Source organism: Alosa sapidissima, chromosome 22, assembly GCF_018492685.1.
Source record: "Alosa sapidissima isolate fAloSap1 chromosome 22, fAloSap1.pri, whole genome shotgun sequence".
Lineage (NCBI taxonomy): Eukaryota > Metazoa > Chordata > Actinopteri > Clupeiformes > Clupeidae > Alosa > Alosa sapidissima.
Genome location: NC_055978.1, coordinates 10,582,525 through 10,607,444, shown reverse-complemented (window position 1 = coordinate 10,607,444; position 24,920 = coordinate 10,582,525). Strand labels below are relative to the sequence as shown.

The 24,920-nt window shown below is 41.9% G+C and overlaps 2 protein-coding genes across 3 annotated transcripts; both read right to left on the bottom strand.

The window, feature by feature from the left end:
* Positions 1 to 472: 472 nt before the first annotated feature.
* Positions 473 to 11,268, bottom strand: LOC121697616 (protein mono-ADP-ribosyltransferase PARP12-like). The gene is made up of 12 exons (XM_042079198.1): positions 10,443 to 11,268; positions 9,534 to 9,669; positions 8,568 to 8,835; positions 8,386 to 8,433; positions 7,898 to 8,024; positions 7,413 to 7,578; positions 6,489 to 6,609; positions 5,598 to 5,694; positions 5,330 to 5,399; positions 4,647 to 4,777; positions 3,347 to 3,495; positions 473 to 1,469 (listed from the first exon to the last, which is right to left on the bottom strand). Exons 1-12 carry the CDS (start codon positions 10,817 to 10,819, stop codon positions 814 to 816), a joined length of 2,346 nt encoding a protein of 781 aa, XP_041935132.1. The 5' UTR covers positions 10,820 to 11,268; the 3' UTR covers positions 473 to 813.
* Positions 11,269 to 11,366: 98 nt separating this feature from the next.
* LOC121697615 (protein mono-ADP-ribosyltransferase PARP12-like) lies at positions 11,367 to 23,949 on the bottom strand. 2 transcript variants are annotated; one of them, XM_042079196.1, is made up of 12 exons: positions 23,530 to 23,949; positions 22,670 to 22,808; positions 22,044 to 22,419; positions 21,583 to 21,633; positions 19,499 to 19,631; positions 18,995 to 19,157; positions 18,298 to 18,418; positions 17,711 to 17,807; positions 16,133 to 16,235; positions 15,870 to 16,000; positions 13,370 to 13,527; positions 11,367 to 13,055 (listed from the first exon to the last, which is right to left on the bottom strand). In XM_042079196.1, exons 1-12 carry the CDS (start codon positions 23,814 to 23,816, stop codon positions 11,758 to 11,760), a joined length of 3,057 nt encoding a protein of 1,018 aa, XP_041935130.1. In that variant the 5' UTR covers positions 23,817 to 23,949; the 3' UTR covers positions 11,367 to 11,757. The 2 variants fall into 2 exon arrangements, with proteins under 2 accessions (XP_041935130.1, XP_041935131.1); XM_042079197.1 differs by lacking the exon at positions 16,133 to 16,235 and adding an exon at positions 16,276 to 16,363 and having other exon boundaries at positions 23,530 to 23,947.
* Positions 23,950 to 24,920: the final 971 nt, after the last annotated feature.

Genomic DNA, 24,920 nt, shown 5'->3' with positions numbered 1-24,920 from the left:
TAACTGGGCAACTCTGTTAGCAAAATCTAGCCCCAGTTTCCGACCTCTGACTCACATTACGTGACGAGAATGACGCGGAATGATGTTTTCAACAGGAAAAAGTTTTTTCCGAAGCCCATGAACGCTAGAATAGGCTACAGCGTGATGGCTACTCGAGGTTGGCATGATGTAATCTCTCGTGTGCGTAGTAGCCTACGAAGCTAATAACAGTAGATGGCGCTCTGGTAGTTAAAAAGGGAAAATGTATTAAAATGTTAATTTACAAACCAAAAAGACTCCAGCTCCTATGCATAAAATGAAATGATCTTAATTAGGCTTTATTTTTGTTATTATTATTATTAATCATAGTAATAATAATAATAATATAGAAAAATAAAAGTTATAGCAAAAGCATTTTAATGTAGCCTACTTTTTCTAAAAAAAATATTGTAATGGGTGTAATGTCCAATAAGCAAGCTTACAAAGAGAAAAGTCATGGTTCTTGCCAACTGTGTTTATTTCTGGTTCATTACAGATCTTGTTATTATCATTGTCACTAAACAATCAAATTCTCTGGTACAATTCCTGGGAACACAAACCCAGGGCAAAAACATGCAGGAGTGATTGAGGGATGGCATAGAATGGACACAATACAATACCTAATGAATACAATTTATTCCCCATAATATTTGCACTTGTCATTCTATGAATAAATGCAAAGAAGACAAATGTTGTAATCCCTCACATTGTTAAATAAACCTTTCAAAGTTACCCATTCATAATGTCAAAACATGACTGAGTCTCAAGACAAGGGTAAACTAACAGCCCGTATATCTAAAACAACCAAGGCTGATCGAGGGCCGCCATTGAGGTGGTCCTCCTGGTCATTGGCTGTGTGTACCGTAGCCGCGGGGGGTTTGTCACGAATGGCCTCAACCTGGCGGGGGACTGATACAAAGTCATCCTGGGCTGGGGACGTTGAACTGAGAACGCAGACGAGGAGTTGATCTGGTGTAGATTATTCAAAGATGTCATGGATCCGAAGCCTCTGGACCTGGTGAGATTGGACGTTGGCCCGCGCTCCATGGATTGGTCACGGCGACGGACGACGTGCGAGGTCACAATGGTGGGCTGACTCAGGGGAGAGAACAAATTGCCTGATGAGGAGGAAAGAGATTTGGTCCTGGGGCGACCTGGGCGAGATACGGAGGCGTCTGCAGCCTCCGTCCCCGACCCTTCCTCGTACTGGAGGAGGTACTCGGGGTACACCTGGTGCTTCTCAAATATCACGAAGATGGAGGGGTTGCAGACATCGTCCACACAGCTGTCGTACAGACGCGTGTCTTCTCCATCTTTTGCCGGTGGTCGGAGGAGGCTGGAGCTGCCTTGAGTGGGTTCCCCTACCAGAACCCGACAGACAAACATGGCCCTGGTTCCCTCACAGCTGGTGTATCTGTGAGAGTATGAGGCATCTCTGGCAAAGTAACTCCCTGGAATAAAACAAAGAAGGATCTTCTTTACCCCCCAAAACAAGCTTATGAACACATTTCATACATGGAGTATTTTTTTAGACTCTTAAAGGAACACATCAACTTGATTGGAAATAAGCTTATTTTTGCCCTCTACTCCAGAATTAGATAAGAGGTTACATACCCTTCTTTTCTCTTCCCTTCACAGTTAGCCTAGCTTAGCATAATTCACTGAAGTGGGTTAGACCAGTTAGCCTGTAGCCAGCCTATAGCTAAAAGTGAGCTATAGGCTAACTGGTGTAACCCACTTCCACTAAATAATTTGGTGTGTTCCTTTAAGTGAAATATGATGCTTATATGGAGTTTTCAAAATGAAAAAATGCACACATATACAAGCAAATAAAGTGATCAAACACATGTTTTTATTATTTATTTTCGTATACACTTTACAGATGTATTCATCAGAATCAGTAGTATTAAAAAGTACTAAACTGTCACTGCCAAGACACAGAAACACAGAACTGTCTCTGTCTTTCTGTGTCTTGGCAGTGACAGTTTAGTTTAAATTCCTTTTTTCATGATTACAATATGCAATATGTCATCTCAGCAAATCCTATAAACCTATGAAACAACAGAGAAAATCGCCAAGAGGGAAATAAAAACAGAATCTTATTTCTGATTAGAGAGTTTCTGGAAGTAATCAATTAATCAATTAAATCTGAAACCGCTTCCACATGGGACAGTGGAGACTGGGTCATAGCATCAGATGCAACCCCGGAGGCATACCGTCTGGGCAGGGGTGATGGCGACAGTGGGTCATTCACCCCTGAACGCAAAAGAGCCGTACGAGATATGATGTTTGTCAGTGAAGGTGAAGACAAGCTTGTCGCTGATGGGTGAGCGTCAGAACTCGGAGAACTTAAGGTTCTGCTTACGGAGCCTGGAACCTCACGCTTTTCACAAGTGCTTTGGTACACCCTGTTGAGGTCGGAGATAAGCCCAGACTCTCGTGTGGCCGCAGTTTGAGGAACATGGTACACGGCAGTCGCATGCAACTCCCTGAAATCATCATCCCTCAAGGGTGTGACATATTTTGAGAAAGATGGAGAGATAGGTGTTCCGGACAAAGCCTTTCCACCTGTGCTGTCAGCCAAAGCTTGCCTGTGTGACTGTAGAACTTCGGCCACGTTTTCTTTTTTCTTTTTTTTGACCAGGGAAAACTCTGGGGAGTCAGGTGAGAGATCGGGGTGTGTGTCACCTCAGAAACAGCTGAATGAGCATGGGTGGCATCTGAGATTTCTTTTCTGGGGGTAACAGAGTGCTTAGTGAGACTTGCTGGTTTGGGCGCTAGGCTAGGCCTCACTGGCATCGAAGTTGAGAGGGCGCTAGTTGGGAGAACATAGCTGCCTAGTGTATTCTCTGGCACAGACATCACAAAGCCATCTGATGAACTTGCTGAGGTCAAGGTTGCACCAGGTAAAGCGTGTGACTTCAGCACGACTGTAGGGGCATTTTTGAAGACTGGGACTCTGGCTTGAGAACTTGAACTGAACCTCAAGTCTATGTTTGTCGCTGGCTTGGCTGAGGTGGCTGTGAAAGACTGGGGAGTGTGCCGAGTAGGTCCAGCCTGACAGGGAACCACCTGTGTGGCTCTAGCCTGTAGAACTCTGGCATTTGAGATTAAAGGTGTGTCTATGGTAACGGTTGTCCCGTCACTGCCTCGTGTGGACGAGGTGGCCTTAGAGAAGCCTTGAGAGGTGGAGGGCCCCTGAGATGAGATGTTTTGCGAGACGTGCACAGCTGATGGCAGAGCATCCTCAGTGTACTGGATAAGGTTTAAACCCCACAGGCACAGCAACCTCACACTTGTTCTCGTCTGATTAAAGTTAAACACCCACCTTTGCCATAAGCGGTTCCGTGAGTTCCACAGATGCGCCAGTCAAAGTTCTGCTGACAGATGGCATCAATGTGCTTGGAGTCAGTACCGTGGAAGAGGATTTTTTCATTTGTTCTTCCAGAATTATTTTTTCTCATCTGATCTGCTTGCCTAGAGTGTAAATAAAAACAGATTTCCTGTGCTGCAATAAATTATTTGCCATCTAATCAGCCAACACCGGTTACATTTCCATAAACAGAGTCTAGGTTAAACACATTCTGTATTTCCACAAAGCTTTGCTCTTTCAATATTAACATAGTACAAGTAAAATGTGAAATACAGATGGTGAATAAAACACAAATGACTGCACACTCAGACTTGAATTAAAAGGAGCCGAGGTATATGATCATTCTGGTTTCCAGAAGATGATAACTGATTTGCTATCAAATTATTTAATTTGCTATGAAATTATTATGAAATTTGTGGGGGCAGCCGTGGCCTACTGGTTAGCGCTTCGGACTTGTAACCGGAGGGTTTCCGGTTCGAACCCCGACCAGTAGGAACGGCTGAAGGCACCTAACCCCTCACTGCTCCCCGAGTGCCTGCTGTAGCAGGCAGCTCACTGCGTCGGGATTAGTGTGTGCTTCACCTCACTGTGTGTTCACTGAGTGCTGATTGTGTTTCACGAATTCACAGAGACCAAATTTCCCACATGGGATCAAAAGTATATATACTTATACTTATAAATTATGCTACTCAAATAGACTACAAACTGTGCTTCAATTCAGACATTTGAGAAATTAGCACAGATCGCTTAAAAGACAAACAACACAACAACAACAACAACAGATTGCACTTATATAGCACTTTTTGAGGCACCCAAAGCCCTTTACCATGAAGGGGGAACCTCACCCCACCTGGGAGATGTACAGCATCCATTATGTGCCAGAACATTCACCACACATCAGCTTGCGGTAAAGAGTGAGGGAATGAATGAATGAATGAGCCAGTTACACTGGGGGGATGATTAGGGGGCCAGATAGAATGAGCCAGTTACACAGGGGGATGATTAGGGGGCCAGATTACACTGGGGGGAGGATTAGGGGGGCAGATTGAATGAGCCAGTTACACTGGAGGATTATTAGAGGGCCAGATTGAATGAGCCAGTTACACTAAGCCTCTACTCTTTGCAGTAGGTGCCATGGGGTCTTTAATGACCAGGACCCCGGTTTAACGTCTCAGATTGAGGAAGGCAAAACAAAATGTAAACACCAATATAATCATTCCTCAGCTACTGTATACTGTCTTTTGTGAGGACGTACCATTGAAAAACCTCCCACAAACCACGGTTCTGGACCCTTTCCATGCTGGTCACTCTAAATCCAGTCATTGTTTGCCTGAAGAGGTCAGCAATTGCTGTGTACTCCTTTGAGGAACTTTCAAGTGTAACCCTCTGAAAATAAAATGTGCACTTTTGTGACAAAGTGATCAATACTTCTCGAAGACCACATTATCAACAAAAATGTCCTCCTTCCTGAAATACAGTATATATTTTTTGTTGTAAAAAAAACCCATTGGTATGATTTCACCACCTAAAAGATAATCACACCATGTAAGTAATTACACTAACTTATCCTATGAAACAAAGCTTATATCTTAAAAATATCAGCAAACAGGATATGTGTGTAAAAAATATGACTGTCTAAAGGAAACCTAAATTCATCTTACAACTACCACATCATTTTACAGTAGTTCTTGATTTTCTTGAATCCCCTGGGGATCAATAAAGTATCTATCTATCTATCTATCTTACAGTCATGATTCGTATGATTTGGAGGACCGTAAAAACACAATATGACAAGACAAATTTAGGATGATCAACACCAGACTCTCACCTTAAATCCTGTCTCTGGCATGTTCAATTTAGGATTATCAACACCAGACTCTCACCTTAAATCTTGTCTCTGGCATGTTCAATTTAGGATGATCAACACCAGACTCTCACCTTAAATCCTGTCTCTGGCATGTTCAATTTATCCCAGTGGTGAGGTATACTCTTATGTGTCTGGACTGAACTGGAGAGAGAGAGAGTCAAATCTGTTTTTGAATTTTAATTATCAACAAACAATTCAATATTTTCAAAAATACAAAAATACATACCCCATATTGGGCATGATCATGAATTTGCACACATTGTTTTCTACTCAGGGAGGAGGTGGGAAAACTTTGCAGAGAAATATACTATAAAGAGAATCATTGGTAGGCTAGTTTACCTTGATTTAATCTTTCGAACCTCTGCTGCTGAGACAAAGACAGGTCGTCTTCTCACAAGTCTTTTGGTGCCAAACCGCTGGTTTGACTGAATCATGTCTGAGTAATGATGAAGAAAAGAACATCTATCTGTCCTCTATAACCTCAGGTTTTTAACACAGCTTAATCAAAGATTGAATTTTGTTTGATAACTCTTTTTCCGCTTGAATCTAACTATTCAGCTTTAGCAGGTTGAGTGGCTGATTCACTCTAGAAGATGTGGATAGTGCGCCACTCACTGCAATTGGAGCATTGTTCATTTTTGTGAAAACAAAAAACACATAAGTAAGCACAGCCTTTTGCAGTGTTTCCCACAGAATTAGATTCTATTTGTGGTGGTAGGTTTGCAGAATTAACTTGAATGCAACAGTTTTTTAACAAATTAGCGCAGTGTGGTTATGATGCTAACCAGATTTAAGCACAATTTAGTACAACCTGGAAAATCATTGTGTGGTGGTCAGTGTTGATATTGTGGTGGGTCGCCACAAATAAGTCAATTCATGGGAAACACTGCTTTTGTATTAAGCTAGTCATGAAGTAAGGAAAATGTCTGTGCCTGAAGTTCAGACACTTTCTAAGCTTAACTCGGCCCATTATGTCTGAATTAGGGCACAGTGCCTGGGAACTGCAAGCCCAGAGAACATGTGAGGAAAAACACTGCACTGTAACACGTCAGCCCTGTTATGAGTATGTGAGAAAACACTGATGTAACTGTACATGTCAGCCCTGTTATGAGTATGTGAGAAAAACACTGATGTAACTGTACATGTCAGCCCTGTTATGACCCTTATCAGGTGTCTATAAAAATGAGTACATGGTGCAGTTAGTGTTTACTCTGTCCAAACCAAACAGACCTTGCATGCTGAGTTCATAGGTGTGTCTTCCAACGGTGAACTCGATGACGCCGCTGTTGTCCTCCTGGTACTTCTTCTCCAGTTCCTCGCTAGTGATGGAGGCTGAAGTGTCAGTGCCCTCCTGTTATTTTTAAAACAGGGATTTTGTTAACAGCACAAAATAAATGAATGAATGAAAGGACAGGGCTAGCATGCAGTAGCTAGCGTAGTGGCTAAGGAGCTGGGCTAGCATGCAGTAGTAGTGTAGTGGTTAAGGAGCTGGGCTAGCATGCAGTAGTAGTGTAGTGGCTAAGGAGCTGGGCTAGCATGCAGTAGTAGTGTAGTGGTTAAGGAGCTGGGCTAGCATGCAGTAGTAGTGTAGTGGCTAAGGAGCTGGGCTAGCATGCAGTAGCCTGAAAAGTTGTGGGTTCATTTCCCCTCTTCCACCGCTGTGCCCTTGAGCAAGGCACTTGACCCTAAATTGCTTCGAGGACAATGTAGTCCCTTGTAATATAATGGATAAAATTAAAAGTGTCTGCTAAATGAATACATGTAAATATAGATAGAGTCTTTATGATAGATAGGCTTAAATAAAGTATATGTGAATAGTTTATAAATAGTGAATAGTTTATGGTAAATAGTAAATAGATCATAGGCTAGTAAATACATCTAAACGCACATACTTAGACTTATAGAAGTAGACTACACACCTAAATGTAGCCTAGAGGTGATTTATTGCTATTGTGGTGTGCAAATGGGTCATGGGCCCAAATCAGCATAAATACGACTGTAGAAGTGTATATTAATCAGTGGCACTGGTTGTCTGTTTTACAGACAAAGCCAAAGCAACAGTCCCTTATTGATGATGCGTACTGAGTCCAGTGCAAAACTATGGTCCCTTACTGATATGCATACTGAGTCCAGTGCAAAACTATGGTCCCTTACTGATGATGCGTACTGAGTCCAGTGCCCAAACTCGTCCTCCCAGTACCACGCCCATCTGGTGGTGAGGATGAAGTTGGGCTGGGTCACCGAGGAGACCGTGGAGATGCGCCGAACCTCCACCGAATTCCGGGTCATGGTGTCAAAATGCACAGGCACATTTCCCCCACTTGGATGAAAAGAAGAAGAAAAAAAAAATATATATATATATACAGTATATATCAGAAGATTAAAGGATGACAGGACACCACAGTTTCTTCTAGAAGATCAATACAGTAATTATCTATCTATCCATCCATCTATCTATTCATCTATCTTGTGTGAATGAGGCTATGCATTTTACAAGGATGTTCATTGTTCAACTGACTAGAAAAGCCCCCCCAGTTTACAAGCCAAAACTGAACTGAGACACCATGTCAATACACTAATGAATTTAAAGGAAAAATACATTTAATGAACACAGGTAGAGTGTCTAACCAGTCCCTGACCTGTATGACTTTGACGGGTCACAGTAGTCCTGCTCTATGGCTTCGTTGTCTGTGAGCTGCGACCAGCCCTGTCCATCTTTAAACTCCCATCTGTATGGCAAGTGGAAATGGACCTTACCGCATCTGTCTTTGAGCAAGCAGACAGACATATTTATTGATGTTTATTGATTTCATGTTAAATGTATTTGACCCAGGGGGTCAAAAAGTCTAACTCCCCCATTACTATCTAAGTATTTGTGAGAAGTAGGCTAATGCAGGAAACTATAACCAGTTTTCTTGGTTGTTACTACTAATAAATTATAACAGAAAAGTGTGTTTCTGTCTTTGTTAATTTTCTGTTTACTGGTCTGCTTTGGAAAAGACATAGACCCCTGAAACGTGATACAGAGTTGCATTTAAGAATCTATCATAGACTACTAAATGTTGAACATCAAATCTTAAGATGTAAGATGAAGATGTAAAGAAAGACAATCTTTGACTTAACTTACTTCCTTGTTTGCAGTAATTCTTGATATGAAAGAGGCATATTTCTGTGCCTGCAAAATGTAATTTGGAGACAGTGTAGATATGGTTTAATGGCATTTGTAAAATAATCAACAGGCTATAATTGCATAATGGTATCACTCTTTATGTGAGATATTATTATTTACATCCAGTGCACAAAACGTACCTCTGCTGTGAGTGCCTGCACTATTCGAATCCCATATGGCCAGAATGTTCCGGTACACGGACAGTAAGGATCCCACCATTCCGCTGGACACGCCCCTGGACTGCAATGTTCTATTTGGGTGGGGCTCAAAGAAGTCATGTGACCTGTCACAGTCACCTCTGTGACAGGTACCCCTGAGGTACTTCTCACAGATGTGGAGCCTCCAGCAGGTGTCCTTGTCGGGACAAAACCCAAACTCACCTGCACCTCGGTTGTAGGTGAAGCACACCTGAGGAAGACAGAAACATCAATGGAATGACAGTTAGAGAACAGTCCAAAGGGTTGTTATTTTTTTGTGGACTACTTATAAAACATTTAATATTATTACTAATCTAAAATGATAGTGGTAACATAAACACTTCATAATTTCAGGTGATTGTATTATTTTATTATCAGGACTACTTTTTCAAAGTGCTCTTCTCTGAACTTTCTTCTCCTAACTGTTTCACACGGAGATTACTACCACTGACTCTGCATGTTCCTAATGTACAGAGGGCCTTGAGGTACTATCATGTAGGATCTTGAGGTACTCTCATGTAGGGCCTTGAGGTATCTCACCGGTGACAGAAGTCACGGATAACACTTTATGTGTATTTGAAATTATGCACATTATGGAAATCATGAAATGTGAATTCAGTTTACATGCCTACCAAAACAACACTTAGGAGCTACTATTTCATGACAAGATATAACATTATTATGAAAATTATTCTTACATTATTATGAATGTATTTCTGCTAATAGATTCTCCAAGTCCCGCAATCTGAACCTTTACTATCATGTTGTGTGTATAGATAGATAGATAGATATACTTTATCCATCCCCAAAGGGAAATTACAGAATGTATGTATGTATGCACAATATGTGTGTGTGTATGTATGTATGTATGTATGTATGTGTGTGTATGTATGGGGTCTTGTATCTCACCGGTGGCAGAAGAGTGTAGTCATTCTGCATTAGCAGGGTACACAGCTCCTCCCTCTTGAGCTCCTGCAGATAGTGTTGCCGCAGCAACTGGTTGTTGTGGTCAGAGTACAGGTCATGGCTGAAGCGACACACTCGCCTACACACACCCAAAAGAAGGCCAAAGAATGACACACACACCCAAAAGAAGGCCAAAAAAATGCAGCTCAGGTCATATAAATTATTACTTCATAATAAGTAAATGTTTATTGTTACTGTTGTATATTTGGGCCAAAGTGTCTACTTAGAAACATAGCACACAACACGACCCCATGCAATGGTAAAACGGTTATTATGGTTGTTGGATAGATTCCTAAATCTAAGTAAATAATCAATGTGTGTGAATGGAGCAGCTTTTTGAACCCTGTTTGAGTATGATCAGCCAATGTACACAACGATATCGTGGCACAGAGATAACTCAGCAGATTTGATAAGCAAGATTAACAGGACGTCTGATGGGTACAGTACAGCAGTATAAACTTTATAATATATAATGTAGTATAGTTTTAGAAAAAAATAAGAGACCACTGCACATTTTTCTGATGTCATCCTACGGTTGCTGAGTGACATTCAAATGAGTTGACGGCAATATTCAAATTTGCAGTGGTCTCTTCATTTTGAATATGACTGCCAACTAATTCGAATGTTACTCAGCAACCATAGGATGACTTTAGAAAAAAAGTGTGCTGGTCTCTTAATTTTTTCCAGAGCTGTATAGCAAAGTCAACAACTGGTTAGATGTTTTAGAGATCAGTAATATTTTGAGTGTCAATATTTTAGCTTAGATGAGCAAAACAGATATAGACAAAAAAACAAAACAGATTCATTCTGAGCGAAATTACTACCCTCTAATGTCAATACTGCTATTCTTACCTTCCACGATTATGAGGGCAATCCTCACCAAGCAGGTACAATTTACACAGGTGTATATTTGAACAGCCAGTGCAATCCCGGGCCCTGCAGAGCCTTAGCTGTGTCTTGGCGATGACTGTTTTCTTTCCATCCAGACTGCAAATAACAAACAGCTGCTTATTCCCCAGAATTTGGTCCAGCTCATTTCTCTGGATCTGACCAGATAGATCGTCCGTCAGTTGACAGAGGTCCGATCGCCCAGTCTGGGCACACGTCACCTTATACACGAGCGCTGCGGCCTGCATGGTAGACAGCTGAGAGTCCCTCTGTGGGTCTGCTGCACAGCTGTCAGGGTAGGGCCTATGTGGCACTACGTAACACAGGACTTTGCTCATCATAAAATATAGACCGGGTCACTAGACGGGAAATGAAACTTGAGAAATGAAACTTAACTGTACTTGATGGAAGTCAGTAGGCTATACTACTACACTCATAAGGGAAAGTACATAGACAATATACATGTCCTACAATGACTTTACTATAGAAAGTCTTTTTTAAACTCCCCCAAATTCAATAGTGGAAAATGAAACTGAAGTGTGCTTGGAGAAATGAAAGTAGATTCCCAAAAGGGATTTGGGAAAACTTAGGAAACTACAGTATAGACAAGTGAAATGGGTGAAAATCTATGTTGAATTTATCTCATTAACTACCTCCTTTGAGCAGCATATTTAGTATTTTTCTAACATATTGCCTGTTCAGATAGTGTCCACACACTAGATGTTGTATTCAAACACTCACAGTTTAATGCCACCACATGTGACATCTAGTGTCTAGTAATTTTATTTATTTATTTTTTGCATATTACTTTCAGGCCATAGATATCCCTCTCAATTTAAACAACTCATCTTCCAAATGCTGGCAAACATTGGAACACTGAATCAGTGGCTGGATTACATAATTTATTAGGAATTACATTCTTTTTTTGTTAAGTGCAATGATTGAGTTAAACAAATTGTGAAAACCATAACCAACCACTGGAAATATTGCGCAAAATCACATTTAATCTTTAAATTATATCCACATGCCAAGACACTGGCAAACAGAGGCCCTGAGCTATAGCTCTGATGTCCATCACAGACACCATAATATTGAACATTCTAAATGAACACTAGTGTTGTTAATTGTAATCATTACAATCCAAGAACTACTAAAGTGTAGTGAGACGTAGCAGAGAGAAGCTAATTATTGCAGTAGTACAAGTGGGACAATTTGTTTTAACCATTAAAAACAAAAATCTGAGCAAAATCATAAAATAATGGGCAAAAAGACAATGAGATCAAAGCAAGATGCATTCTTCTTTCTTCTTTGGTTCATTACTCTGTCTCCTAGGAGTGGGAACATAATAGATGTCTTGGCTTTGTGGACGAGGCACTTGTCGGGTGTAAGAGGACGTTGAGGTGGACAGATATGAAGGAGATACCCTCCTTGCACTCGCTGATGTTGCCGCGGCGGCGGACCTCACAGGAGCCGATGGCGTTGTGGCGGCGGACCTCACAGAGGAGCTGACCAGAGACGCGTCTGGGGACGAGTACAGCGATCGCCTGGACGCTGGCCTGGGACCCGACTGATGGGAGGTTAGTGTGGAACTGCTGGATGTTTGTAGATCAAAGAGGCCTGTTGATGCACTCTTAGATCTGGAGATGTTTGATGAATCTACGTACTCCCATCCCCCATCATCACTGAAGAAGTCTCTCTTATTTGTTTGGGCTGCTTGTAAAGGATTACTTGGCTGCTTGGAAGAAGTGGACAAGGATCTCGATGCGGACGGAACAGGAGCGGATGGCGTTGTGGACACGGATCTCGATGCGGACGGAACAGGAGCTGAGGGTGTTGTGGATACGGATCTCGCTGCTGATGGAACAGGAGCTGAGGGTGTTGTGGACACGGCAGAAGCCTGGGCTGGATCCAGATGTGAAGACCTGAATGGCGAATAGTGAGTAACGGGTGTTGTGGCAGAGCTTTGGGGAGACCCTGTCGACGGCTTGGTGGGTGTTGTCGAGACAGAAAACGGACTAGAAGCACCCACAGTCGGAGCCAATGTGTTGGAGCTAGAGAGCTGAACGGAAACTGTGCCGCTGGAAGAGTGGACCTTTTGTCCTGTGGTCAGACTGGCAGGCGACGGTGACACAGATGAATGCGAGGCCAAAGTGGACACGATTGTTACGAGCTGTGGTGCACTGGTTATGCTTGTGAGCACAGTGGAGCCGTAGTGTGAAGAATTGTAGAAAGACTCTGTGGAGGTCACAGTCGTCTTGACGGGAGAAAACAAAGTAAAATCAGAATCAGAATCGGAAGAAGAATCCAGAGTCACTGGCGGACGATAGACGTGCTCAGTGTAGGTGATGAGGAACTCGGGGTACACCTGCTGCTTGTCAAAGACCACGAAGATAGAAGGGTCGCGCACGTCATTCACGCAGCTGTCATACAGAATGAGGCCTCCATCCCTGGAGGGTGGATACTGAGACTGCCCTCGGGTGTAGCAGCCTACGAGTACACGGCACACAAACATGGAGCGCTTGCCATGGCCAGAGGTGTAGTTGTTGAAGTAGGAGGCATCCCGGGCAAAGTAACATCCTACGAATTATCACAAAAGGAATACCCATCAGAACATCTGTTTTTTTTTTATAGATTGAATTGAGACAATTACAGTACACACTAAAAATGAATGAAACCAAAGTGATCACAGAACAATCATTTTGATATGATATTTTTTGGAAAAAGAGAGGCAAGTTGATTTAGGCAAGTTAGTTAATTAAACTACTATACGACATGCTTTGAAGCAAAGTTAATGAATTAAACTACTATACGACATGCTTTATAGCAAAGTTAATTAATTAAACTACTATACGACATGCTTTATAGCAAAGAATTCCATCTTCAGCGCTCACCTTCTCCGTAAACTGTTCCATTGGCACCACACTTACTGCAGTCAAAATTCTGGAAGCAGATAGCATCGATGTACTGAGAGTTTGTGCCATGAAAGAGCAGACGTTCCCCATCAGCGTACTTTTTGTCCTGATTGGCCTTCTTCATCCGATCTCGTTTCCTGCAGACAAAACATACAGTAAAGACAAACAAATTAACAAACAAACCACAAGACAAAAACTAAAATCAACTGTGTGTGATACGATAGCTCACACTGTGCCAAAAATGTAGGCCCAATCATGGTATATATCCTTGTGAAAAAGGAGTCCTCTCCTTTTCCCCTACGACAAACTTTTGAAAAACTGCCTTGTGCCACACTTCCATGGACTGCAGCCAAACACTCACCTGCACTCAATTCCAGGTTTATGGCTGTTTATTTCATATGTGTCTGTATTAAGGTGTTGATTTTAACTGTGATTGGGTTAATGGTACAGACCACCACCACCACCCCCGCATTCCCTATAATGGTTTAGCCCAGACCTAATTGGGTAATTGCCTAGGCTATTTAAAGGCAGGCTTATTTCACACGGGAGAGACACACAATAGACGGGAGACAACGGAAGACAGAAGGAAGAGCTGGAGATCCAGGGACTCAGGGAAGTTTAGAGTTAGAAAGTAAATTGAAGTTTATAATGTTAACCTTGCTTACTGTGAGGCAAGGGGATAAAGTATGGTCCAAAGTTATGCAAGGTGCTTTGTTTGGATCGGGAGCCTAGAAAGTCTGTGATTGTTGCCTTTAATGGCGAGTTCAAATGTTCACTTGAAGATACATACTGAAGATCCCTGGATTTTTATGTCTGGATTCCTGCTGTGCTTCCTCCTGGTTTGTGGACTAAATAAATATTATATTTTTGTATGGAACTGCTGTCTCCTGCCTTTCCTCATCACCACCTAATCCAGTGGCGCACCTTCCTAAACGTGGGGTGGTCGCCTCGGCCCCTCACAATCCTCTTTGAGAATTCATCAGGGAATAATTGGTTGCCACTGCACTCCTCAGGTGGTGTTGGAGGAAAGTTTCTTTTTTGTTTATGCCTTTAATTCAATCCATCCGTGGCCTACTGGTTAGGGAATCAGACTTGTGACCAAAGGGTGGCTGGTTCGATCCCTAACTGGTGGGAAAAATGTGGGCGGGGGGATGAAGTGCCCCCGAGTAAGGCATCTAACCCCCGCTACTCCCCGGGCAGTGGGCTGGATTTGTTTGAATGAGACCTTGACTCCATGACTTCACAGCCTACAAGTACAAAATTACTTAGTTTTCACCACAAGTTGGGGCTAATTATGAAATGTGACAAACAACGAGATTGAATAAAATAGTTTTCTTTCCCTCCATTTTATAAAGGAGGCGATCAAATTCTGTGACATGTAACGCTGACTCCTACCTACATCCCTGTATGAAAATTAAATTACATTTTCCAAAACTTTCAATGAATTCCAATTTATTGAATTCCTTGATTTCTCCAGGCCTGGAAAATGGGATTTTACAATTCCATGACTTCTCCAGGGATTCCACGACCGTGGGAACCTTACCCTTTACTACACCCTGAGTAAGCATAAAGGTTTATTGTGTACCGTCATATACTGCTCTCTTACTTGAAGTACTCTACCTTCCATGCAAGTCTTTCTCTTTTTTTAACTTACAGTATGCACCCTTACGTAAATGTGAGAATTCCCCCCTTAGAGAGTATAGACCCTTTCAATATGCTCTTAGAGGGTTTCTAAAACCAACGCAGATACTTTGAAATGATAGTAATATTGATCCAGCAAAACATTTTTTTGCTTTTCTGCATCTTCCTTCCTGAGTATGGTTTGCAGTGCTATATTTAATAGATCGATCAGGTCATAGAAATATTGCTTATCACACATAGTCGACAACAATTGGATGTGAATATCTTGAAAACATCTGGAGGGCCGTATGAAACCTGCTGGCGGGCTGGATTTGTCCCCCGGGCCGCATCTTTGGCACCCCTGCAGTAGACCATCACATTTTCTTCTGTTTGCTATGTTAACAGTTGACATGGTTTAGCAATGGCATTGCCATATTTTGTCCTTATCGTGTACTATTCTATGAGATGCACTAAAGCAAACAAAGTCACTTTGAATAAAAAACATTGGTTAAGGAACAACTGCACATATACTGTACATCTCAGCAATCACAGGAGACATTTGTCTTCAGAGTAATACAGTTCACCTATGCATGAGTCAGTTGATAGTGAGGGGATGGCCACAACATGCTTAACCAAGACTTAAAGGGTAAAGGATGTTACCTCTTGTCAGGGAAAAGGTATAAGAACTTGACTGAAGTATAGGGCTCTGATTTGTTTGGCGGGCAAATTGCAAAGTCTGTCAACAAACAAAGTTCTTGTGCATGAACTACTACTTAGACTGCAGTTAGGTGATGCAATTTATAAAATCACACCACATAGGTGGTGTGTGTGTGTGTGTGTGGAATCGCAAGTGGCTTACGTCTGAAAGTCTTCCCAGAGTTTTTTGTTCTGGATCCTCTCAACACTGACAATGTCAAAACCGCTCAGAGTCTTTCTGAACAGCTCCTGGACCTTCAGGTAGTCCCGGTCGGTACTTAGCAGAGTTACTCTCTGGATGGACACACACACACACACACACACACACACACACACACACACAAACAAACACATTGTAGTGTCAAGGGAAAGATCAACAGCTCAGCTGTTTTGACTAGATTAAGTAAGTATTACAAACAGTACAACTGTGGTGCCACCAATGAGCCTGGTCCTCTGCATCAGTGGGCAGTTACCCAGTAGGCCCGGATTTGAAGTCAATGGGGGGGGGGGGGGGCTCCCTCTCCCATCGCTACAGATAACGAGAAAGAAGAACAAAAATATGAGCAAACCTTATATCCTGTTTCAGGCACGGCAGACTTGTCCCAGTATCCTGGCACACCTCTACCATGTTGTGATGATGCGGGGCCTCTTCTCTTGCTAATAACAAGACACCAATACATTAGTCCCTATTAAGCCGTCTCTAAAATAACAAGACACCAATATATTAGTCCCTATTAAGCTCTTCTCTTGCTAATAACAAGACACCAATACATTAGTCCCTACTAAGCTCTTCTCTTGCTAATAACAAGACACCAACACATTAGTCCCTATTAAGCTGTCTCTAATGTATTGGTGTCTTGTTATTTTAGAGACAGCTTAATAGGGACTAATGTATTGGTGTCTTGTTATTTCTGTCTCTAAAATAACAAGACACCAATACATTAGTCCCTATTATTCCACTGCTTGGTTGAATTTCCCATTGTCCTACGTAATTTAGAACGACCATTAACCACCGTATGTTCTCTGCACACCTATGAAGTAGATCCATTTTTTGGCCGTATCACACTTGTACTGTATATTAATTCGCCGAACTCGTTGTAAAGTTTAAATGAACTATGAACGGCAGTTTGTCCTGCAAGTTGAGAAATTAGTTGATATGTGTCGGAAGAAATTAGTTCTACAAACAAGACAGTTTTAGCGATTAAAACGTTTAAATTGTAACAGGAAATGAACACAAGCACGCAAGTGGCAACAGTGGAATAAGCGGGATAATGGACTCCATGGTGGTCTGTTCAGAGAAATGAATGCACTCACGAGGTTTAAACGGCCCTCTGCTTCGCGTCGGGGCCGTTTTACAACCTCGACCGTGCATTAACTTCTGTGAACAGACCACCGTGTCGTCCATTATCCCTTACTTATTACACGGCTCTTCACAAGGCAAGCAAGTTCTAGCGGTCATTATTTCTTGGGAAAGGGCCTCTGAAAAAAATAATGACCGCTGTCAATGGCAACGGAATTTGTGCTTCTAATTCAGGTATTTCCTATCACTACGCAAGGACTGGAACTTCATTCAAAAGTGAAAGCAGAAGGTTGATCAGCTGTGTTCTAAAGAATGTTTGATTCAAGTTCAATTGTTTCAGCAAATGCCACAATGAACGGTAACAAATAGGCTAGGCTTTGTAGGCTAAAGTCATATCGTGGGGAGTTTATCATTTCGTTTTGGCAAGTAGCCGTGTAATGTAAGGGATAATGTATAGAACGCCGGTCATTATTGGGAAAATAAGTCCCGACAGGGTGGAACAAGACAGTTCGCCCTGTCGGGACTTATTTTCCCAATAATGACCGGCGTTCTATACATTATCCCTTACTTAAGCTGTCTCTAAAATAACAAGACACCAATAACCAATATATATATATATATATATATATATATATATATATATGCTACTGCAAAGAATTGAGAATGGATAATTATGAGAAGGAAAATTACTATGATTGAAATACCTGGTTCTGGCCGTTTGGACACCGTAAGAAGAGACGAAGTTAGGTCTTCTTCTAACTTGTCTTGTCTTGCCAGAGCTCATATTCTTCTGCTCCATAACTGTAAGAATGACAGCATGCTTTAAAAATGTTTAGGAATGTTACTAAAAATATTTAGGAATATTACAAAATCATCTGTCAGATACACACACAGACACACACACACTAATGGAGTTTTGTAGAGAGATGTGAGGAACACAGATTTGTCACCTCTGAGCACCTTTCTGCAGCCTTTTTCTAAAAGCTAGGTGTCGTTAGAGGAGGTCATTAAGAGGCCAGTCTAGTATAAGTGATGCGGTAGGTGTCGTTAGAAGAGGTCATTAATTGGCCAGTCTAGTACAAGAGGTGTGGTAGGTGTTGTTAGAGGAGGTCATTAAGAGGCTAGTTTGGTATTTAAGTTATGCGGTGGGTATAGTTAGTTATTTTGCACATCCCAGGTCAAATTACTGCCAAGATATACTTAAAAAAGGAGTCTGCACCCTTAATTCTTTCCTTTCTTGTGTGTTATTTTGCCATGCTTTGGTATTTAAGACATGCGGTAGGCGTCGTACCTTTGAAACTGACTTCATACTGCTCTGTAGCAGCTGTAAAGAGAACCACTGCTTTGTTGTCGTCCTGGTAACGCTTTTCCAAATCACTGGAGGAGATTGAGGACAACCTATGCATCTCTTTCTGTGTACAATTGAAATATCATAAAAGGACCATCACAATCATTGATATTCCAATATCATACACTGAATAGAAAATACAGGCATCAACATTCAGTAAAAGAACTACTTCTATACAAAAACGTATGACAGGAAATCACTGACAAAAAAAAATACAACAATGAATCCATCGCTGAAATTGAGAAATCCCTTTCACACATATTAACTGTGACACACACACTGACTGTTTTCCAGTTTGTTAATTGTTTTTCATTTCTTCTCTTGCATAGTGACCTTACTGTAGGTTTCCTGAAAGGCAGTTTCCAAAATGATCATTTTTTTTATCATCATCATTTTTATATCAGCTAGTCACTTGATGTTGCACATTGCGGCCAGTCGTCATGGGCACTTGGAGCCAAATATTGTACGGCCACTGCAGCCAGTTGCGACACAGAGGCCCGCCCCCCCCCCCCCAAATTTCAGATTTAACTAACTAACTGCACTGTTCATTTTTGTTCAGTACAACAGAAACAGAACTGTTGGCTTGCAAAGAACCTCTGAGAATAAAGAGTGAGCGAGCGAGTGAGTGAGTGAATCTTACTATGGAGCCATATGGGATCCATTTCCCATATTCATCCTCCCAGAACCAGATCCACTCGGTGGTGAGGATGAAGTCTGGCTGGGCCACGGATGAGGCGGTGGAGAGCCGGCGCACCTTATGCGGACCGCAGGTCATGGTGTCAAAACTAACAGGGTCGCCCTCCCTACAAGAGACAACACACAGGTACAGGAAGACCGTTTTACCTACTGCAATAGCACTTTGTAACGACTTTCACTACAGGTGATAATGCACAGGTACAGGAAGACCGTTTTACCTACTGCATTAGCACTTTGTAACGACTTTCACTGCAGGAGACAACGCACATAGAAGAAATACAGTATGTGGGAAGATAAACGCCTTGTGCTATTGGTTGGACATTTCCCTCAACAGCCAATCAACAACCTAGGCCAATCAACAAATATTATATTATGAAGATATAGAGTACTAGTGTCCTATTACGTATCTCTAATGTGTAAAGCAAGCCAACAGATCACGGGGCAGGACCTCAGAGCAGTAGTGTTGATCGGGTTACAAAAGTCCCTCTCGATGTCTTCACTGTTTGGCAGGTCGGTCCAGGATTCACCCATCTTCACCTGCCACTGGTAGGGCATTTTGGAGTGGACTCTCCAACACCTGTCTGCAACAGACAGAAAAAGATAACATAATAATGCAGAAAGTATGTCTCTGTGCTGTGTGCTGTGTGTGTGTGCGTGTGCGTGCATGACGTCCCTGTGGTGCTACATCCTCCACACTGTATGCCATGTGGTGCTATCATAGACAGTAAAAGAAATGGACAGAGCCACACCGTAGGACTTGAATGAGGGAAATTAAGTCACTTTGAATTAGTTTCCTGCTGGGTAATCCGTTTGTACTGCGCAGCCTCAAGAACAGTTTGCAGACAGACATGTGATGATGTAGCCTAGACAGCCGAATTTAACCTCGGCCACAAAATTTGAAGTCGGGAAATGTCTGTCTGGACATGCTCCATTGAAAAGCTTTTTTGCCCGTATGCAAATTCGCTGACCAATCAAATCGTCCAGGCAAGCATTACACAATGAGATAGATGAGCAATGGCGCCTAGTCATTCATGTGACATAAGTACGCTTCGGCTGATTTTGTTCACAAAATCAACAACAAAAGTAAAAAACATGTAAAAAAGATGTAAAAAACATTTAGATGTCGCTATTGTGTCTGTTGTACAAGATAATGACAGCACAATAACTTAAAAATAACAACAGCAAAAAAACACAAAACAGCAATTAATGCAATTGTCGAGAAGCAAGATATTTTGGATGTTCCCAACAGGATTCACCATAGGCCATTTTGTTGTTCTGATTGGTTAGGCCTATGCAATTGTGTGCTGAGCCATTTTTTTCCCTGTATCAGTTGAAACGCACCCCATAATCACGTCTGTTTGGTGCAGTATCAATAGAATTGAGTATGGCTACGTCATATTGATCGATGGACTGAAACAAGTTAACTCATCTGGTAGCCATGCTCAGAAAACTGAGAACGTGTTTAGAGTTTGAGTGCAGCTTTTAGTAGGTGATATGTTCTAATATAGTGGCAGTTTCAGATGCTTTCCTCTGTGACTTCTTTCCATAGGCTCCGACTCCAGATTGCCTTCCACCTTCTTATTGAGACAACAAGGTCTCTCCTCTCCGGTCACAATGTCATGACATTATTTTTAGCGTAGGTTTAGAAAGACGTCTATTATGGGGCCATAAAGTGGGATAACAGGTTATGGAGCCACTCATACAAGTTTTTTATTTGTCTGGAAATAAACAATGGTCACATGCAGGCTTAAATCACTTCAGATGTAAAGGTATTTGATGTGGACGGTGGTAGGGCTAGCGTGCAGTAGACTAAAAGTTGTGGGTTCAATTCCTGGCTTCCACCGTTGTGTCCTTGACCAACGCACCCCAAGTGTCCTTGATAGGCACCCCAAGTTGCTCCAGGGACAATGTAATCCCTTGTAATATAGTTGACATATGTAAGTCACTTTGGACAACAGTGCTAAATTAATAAATGATGTGAAAGTAATGCCAAAATGAATGGGGATCAGTGGAAAGCTTACTGTAGGTCACATATTAGCCTCAGACCCTCCCAGAAGTGGTGCGCTTTCCACACGTTCCCCTACCCCCTTGTTTTAGTTGAACTCAGACGTCATGTTTGAAGGTGTCTATGCAGTGAGTGAAACTGAATTTCCCCCTGGGGACAATAAACTAACTAAGGAACTATGTAACTAACTAACTATCTATCTAACTAACTAACTAACTAGGTTGTAGGTTTCTGGGTGACCAGACATAAAACAAGAACATCAGATGCAATGAAAGTTCCTGTTTCCCCACTATTATTAGTCTATGTGTGTGTGTGTGTGTGTGTGTGTGTAGTTATTGAATCGCTCCATAGAGAGCTATTTAAAATGTAATGGAATTGAATTGAATTGAATATTTAGGGAATCCGAACATAGACAGCTCTTCTTAGTACATTTACAACACTCACATCACATTCACCAAAACAATTAATCATACAAGGAGCAAAGATATGCGTGTGCCCATACGTAGAGAAGAACACAAAGAACTTACTGTCTTGTTTGCAATCAGCTCTGACGAAGAAGAGGCAAATTTCGTTAATCTCTGTGAAAACAGGGCAACGGTCAGATTTTGGAGGCTGAGACTCAAGAACTGCCATCTAAACAACTTAGCGCTATTAATACATTATAATATACTGTACTGTTTTTGTTTAAAAGAGCAGATGGCTTTAAAATAACTGTTGTAGGTAAAGCTTGCCATTTGTGCCCACTCCCACACCAAAGCAAGCCATAGCCTCAAAGCAATTTGTGATACATGAACCCATACTCCGCTAGCGCGTCCCCTTAGCTGTTGTAGAATCAGTGTAACCTACGGCGCTAGTGCCCCTTAGCTGTTGTAGAATCAGTGTAACCTACGGCGCTAGTGCCCCTTAGCTGTTGTAGAATCAGTGTAACCTACGGCTTATTGCTTAATTATATACTTACTACAACTGCCGATCAGATTGCAGCACTTACCTGGCCGTGCCCGACTCCTTACGTCTTTGGTCGCCTCTGTGTTAGTGGTGGCAGTGGCATGTCCTTTACCAGCTTTGCCACGTCTGCCCCTGGTCCTGGCACCAGGATTGGGCTTCAAGTCCTTCGCCAACGTGCCCCTGAGTACCAAGATCCTCTGGTAGACGGAGAGCATGGATCCCACCTTATCGTCGGGCACACCCCTCCTCCGCAGCGTCGTCATTGGGTGGGGCTCGAAGAAGTCGTGGGACCGGCCGCAGTCACCTGCAGAGTCGCAGGTGCCACGGATGTAGTCCTCGCAGATGTGGAGGTATGTGCAGTTGTCCTGGTCATCGCACTTGCCGAAGTCACCATCGCCTTGGTTGTATCTGATACACACCTGTACAAGGGGTGCATGTGAAAATGAATGAGGCCAAAGCACATAATTATACCGTTGACATCAGCTCTATATGTTCAGTGAATTATGAAGTTTGGTAGCAATCTTCCTCAATCAGCTGACTGGCTCGTGCACAGTGAGGTTAAGTTGTTATCAGGGAAGACACTTTTGAGGAAGCATGGCGAAGCATGGCAAATCAAGGTGTTGCAATCGAATTGAACTGAAAGCTGAAACATTTGATAGAGCCACTTACCGGTGGAAGAAGGGAATGTGGGCTGTCATTCTGTAAAAGCAGCTGCCTGATCTCTGCTCTGCTAAGCTTCTGCAGCCGATGGTTGGAGAGAACGTTGGCGTTGTGGGCCGAATTTAAATTGTGTCCGTAACAACAGGGTCTGTGTAACGATATAGCCTATGTGAAAATGTTGTTCTCTTTCATGATAGCGTAACGTCATCTATTACCAACCGTCCCGTATTTCCAACCTCTTACGTGTATGTCATGTGTCACTTAACCTGTTGAGGAGTGAATTATTTTCCTGTTTCCTTCTAGAATTCTATGCAAACGATCTATAGTTTCAGTGTTCTCAATACAGTCTATGGGGAAAATCTCTGAGAGTAATTGTCACATCATAATGTGGAACTCTCGGTTCGCAAACATTCTAATCACATATTTGTGACCATACTCCTCAACAGTAAGCACCCACACCATAAGTGTATCTAAATTAGCTATGTACCAAAAATTAGATTTTACCCTGACTCGAAGAGCTGCAAACAGTGTTTTAAGGCTGCATCTACAAATCCGCTTGGAGCTCCAGTGGAATTTTGATTTGCGACGAGAATTCTCGGGTGAGAAAGGTTGGAAATAGGCACCCACCAGCCCAGCACTAAACTCGTGGTAAACAAAATCGGATAGGCTATTTAAGGCAGTAAAAGCCCCGGTAAGAAACAAACTAGATTTTGTTCAAATCTACACACCTATGGCTACTGAAAACGAAATGGAAGTGAAATGGCACTGAAAACGAAATGGTTGGTAATTGGTGGTTTTGATACTTGCATGAAAAAAAATCCCTGTATAAAATAGCACATGATCCATGATTAAAAAATCAACAATCTTACCTTGCCTTGCATTCTCCATGAAGATAAAATTTACAAAGATGAAGGTTTGTACAGCTAGACGACACCTTGTGACACATTGTCACACTGCAAATTTTCATGTTTGTTTTGGCAAGTATTTGTTTGACACCATCGTTCTCCGTGAGATGGAAAAACTGTTTATTTCCGAGAAGTGAATCAAATTCAGAGCAGTTTATATCTGGAAATCCGGAAGCAAGTTCAAGGAGTCTGTCGTAATCTATTGCTCCTCCATTGCCGCAAATTATTTTCAAGAGACCGGCTTCCGACATTTTTGGTGAAGATTGGAAAGTTAGGCTACCGTCTGAATGCAAGAGAACCAGCAGTCAGGGTAGGCTACATTGTGAGATCTTTCTGCACAGCTGGCGGCTGTCCATAGTAGTGACGAATGGAAAACGAAACTTATCCAGACCTAAATCATTTGTTGCCAGGTCTCGTTGGAAATCCTCTGTTTAGACAACAACAATTAGTTTTCGTTTCATCACGATGCATAGGCCTAATGGCAATTGCTTTACTTAGAGAAAAAAATAAGTTAGTAGAGACAGTAGGCCTATACATATAGTGATCAGTTCTTTTTTTTTCATTTGGCTTATTTTGACAGATGTTGAAGGGGATAGGCAACCCAGGTCTGCCATTCTAAGGAAATGAAACGATTACAGCACGAGGGAGTTTATCAGCATAGCGCTCCCTCCAGAAATAACATGCAATAAACTGTTTGCATAAGTAGGTAGGCCTATTCAATCCCTATGCGTTCCAACCAAAGTCCAACCATGTATTGAATCTCTCACCAAGTACCTGATCTACCTGGCTGGTTTTGCTAATTAGAATCAGCTGGTTTAAGTGAGTGTTTGGCACAGTAGTGGTAGGACTTTTCCTTTCTGAAGCGAGATTTTTCCACCTCCTAATATATATCAGTGTGTATATTTGAGATGGGATTGGGAAAGGCGCTATATAAATGAAACTTATTATATATATATTATATAGGCCTACTATAATTATATAATATAATAATATATATTATATATATTATAATAATATTATATATAAACTGATTATATGTATATATTACATAATAATACGTTGAATTTATATAGCGCCTTTCTCAAACCCAAGGTCGCTTTATATATATATATATATATATATATATATATATATATATATATATATATATATAGTGAACTGATTGATTTGGGCTGGCGAGTGAGTGGCACACCTTCTGCTGGCAGCAAGTGATGGAGGATAAAAGTGGCTCTAAATCGGGGTGCGCGGGCACCTCGGAACTATGGACTAATGTTGTCGGACTTTGTGTTGGTTGAGGTAACGCGAGCCTTAGACTCCCTTGAACCGGTAACATATTTATTTATCACACCAGTGGC

Coding starts and splice junctions, on each gene's coding strand:
- LOC121697616 (XM_042079198.1), bottom strand. CDS start 10,819: ATGATGAGCAAAGTCCTGTGTTACGTAGTGCCACATAGGCCCTACCCT. Junction 5,695..6,488: donor CTATGAACTCAGCATGCAAG/GTCTGTTTGGTT, acceptor ATCATTACTCAG/ACATGATTCAGTCAAACCAG. Junction 3,496..4,646: donor TTGTGGGAGGTTTTTCAATG/GTACGTCCTCAC, acceptor TTTACACTCTAG/GCAAGCAGATCAGATGAGAA.
- LOC121697615 (XM_042079196.1), bottom strand. CDS start 23,816: ATGTCGGAAGCCGGTCTCTTGAAAATAATTTGCGGCAATGGAGGAGCA. Junction 22,420..22,669: donor CACATTCCCTTCTTCCACCG/GTAAGTGGCTCT, acceptor CCCCTTGTACAG/GTGTGTATCAGATACAACCA. Junction 13,528..15,869: donor CTCTGGGAAGACTTTCAGAC/GTAAGCCACTTG, acceptor TTTTGTCTGCAG/GAAACGAGATCGGATGAAGA.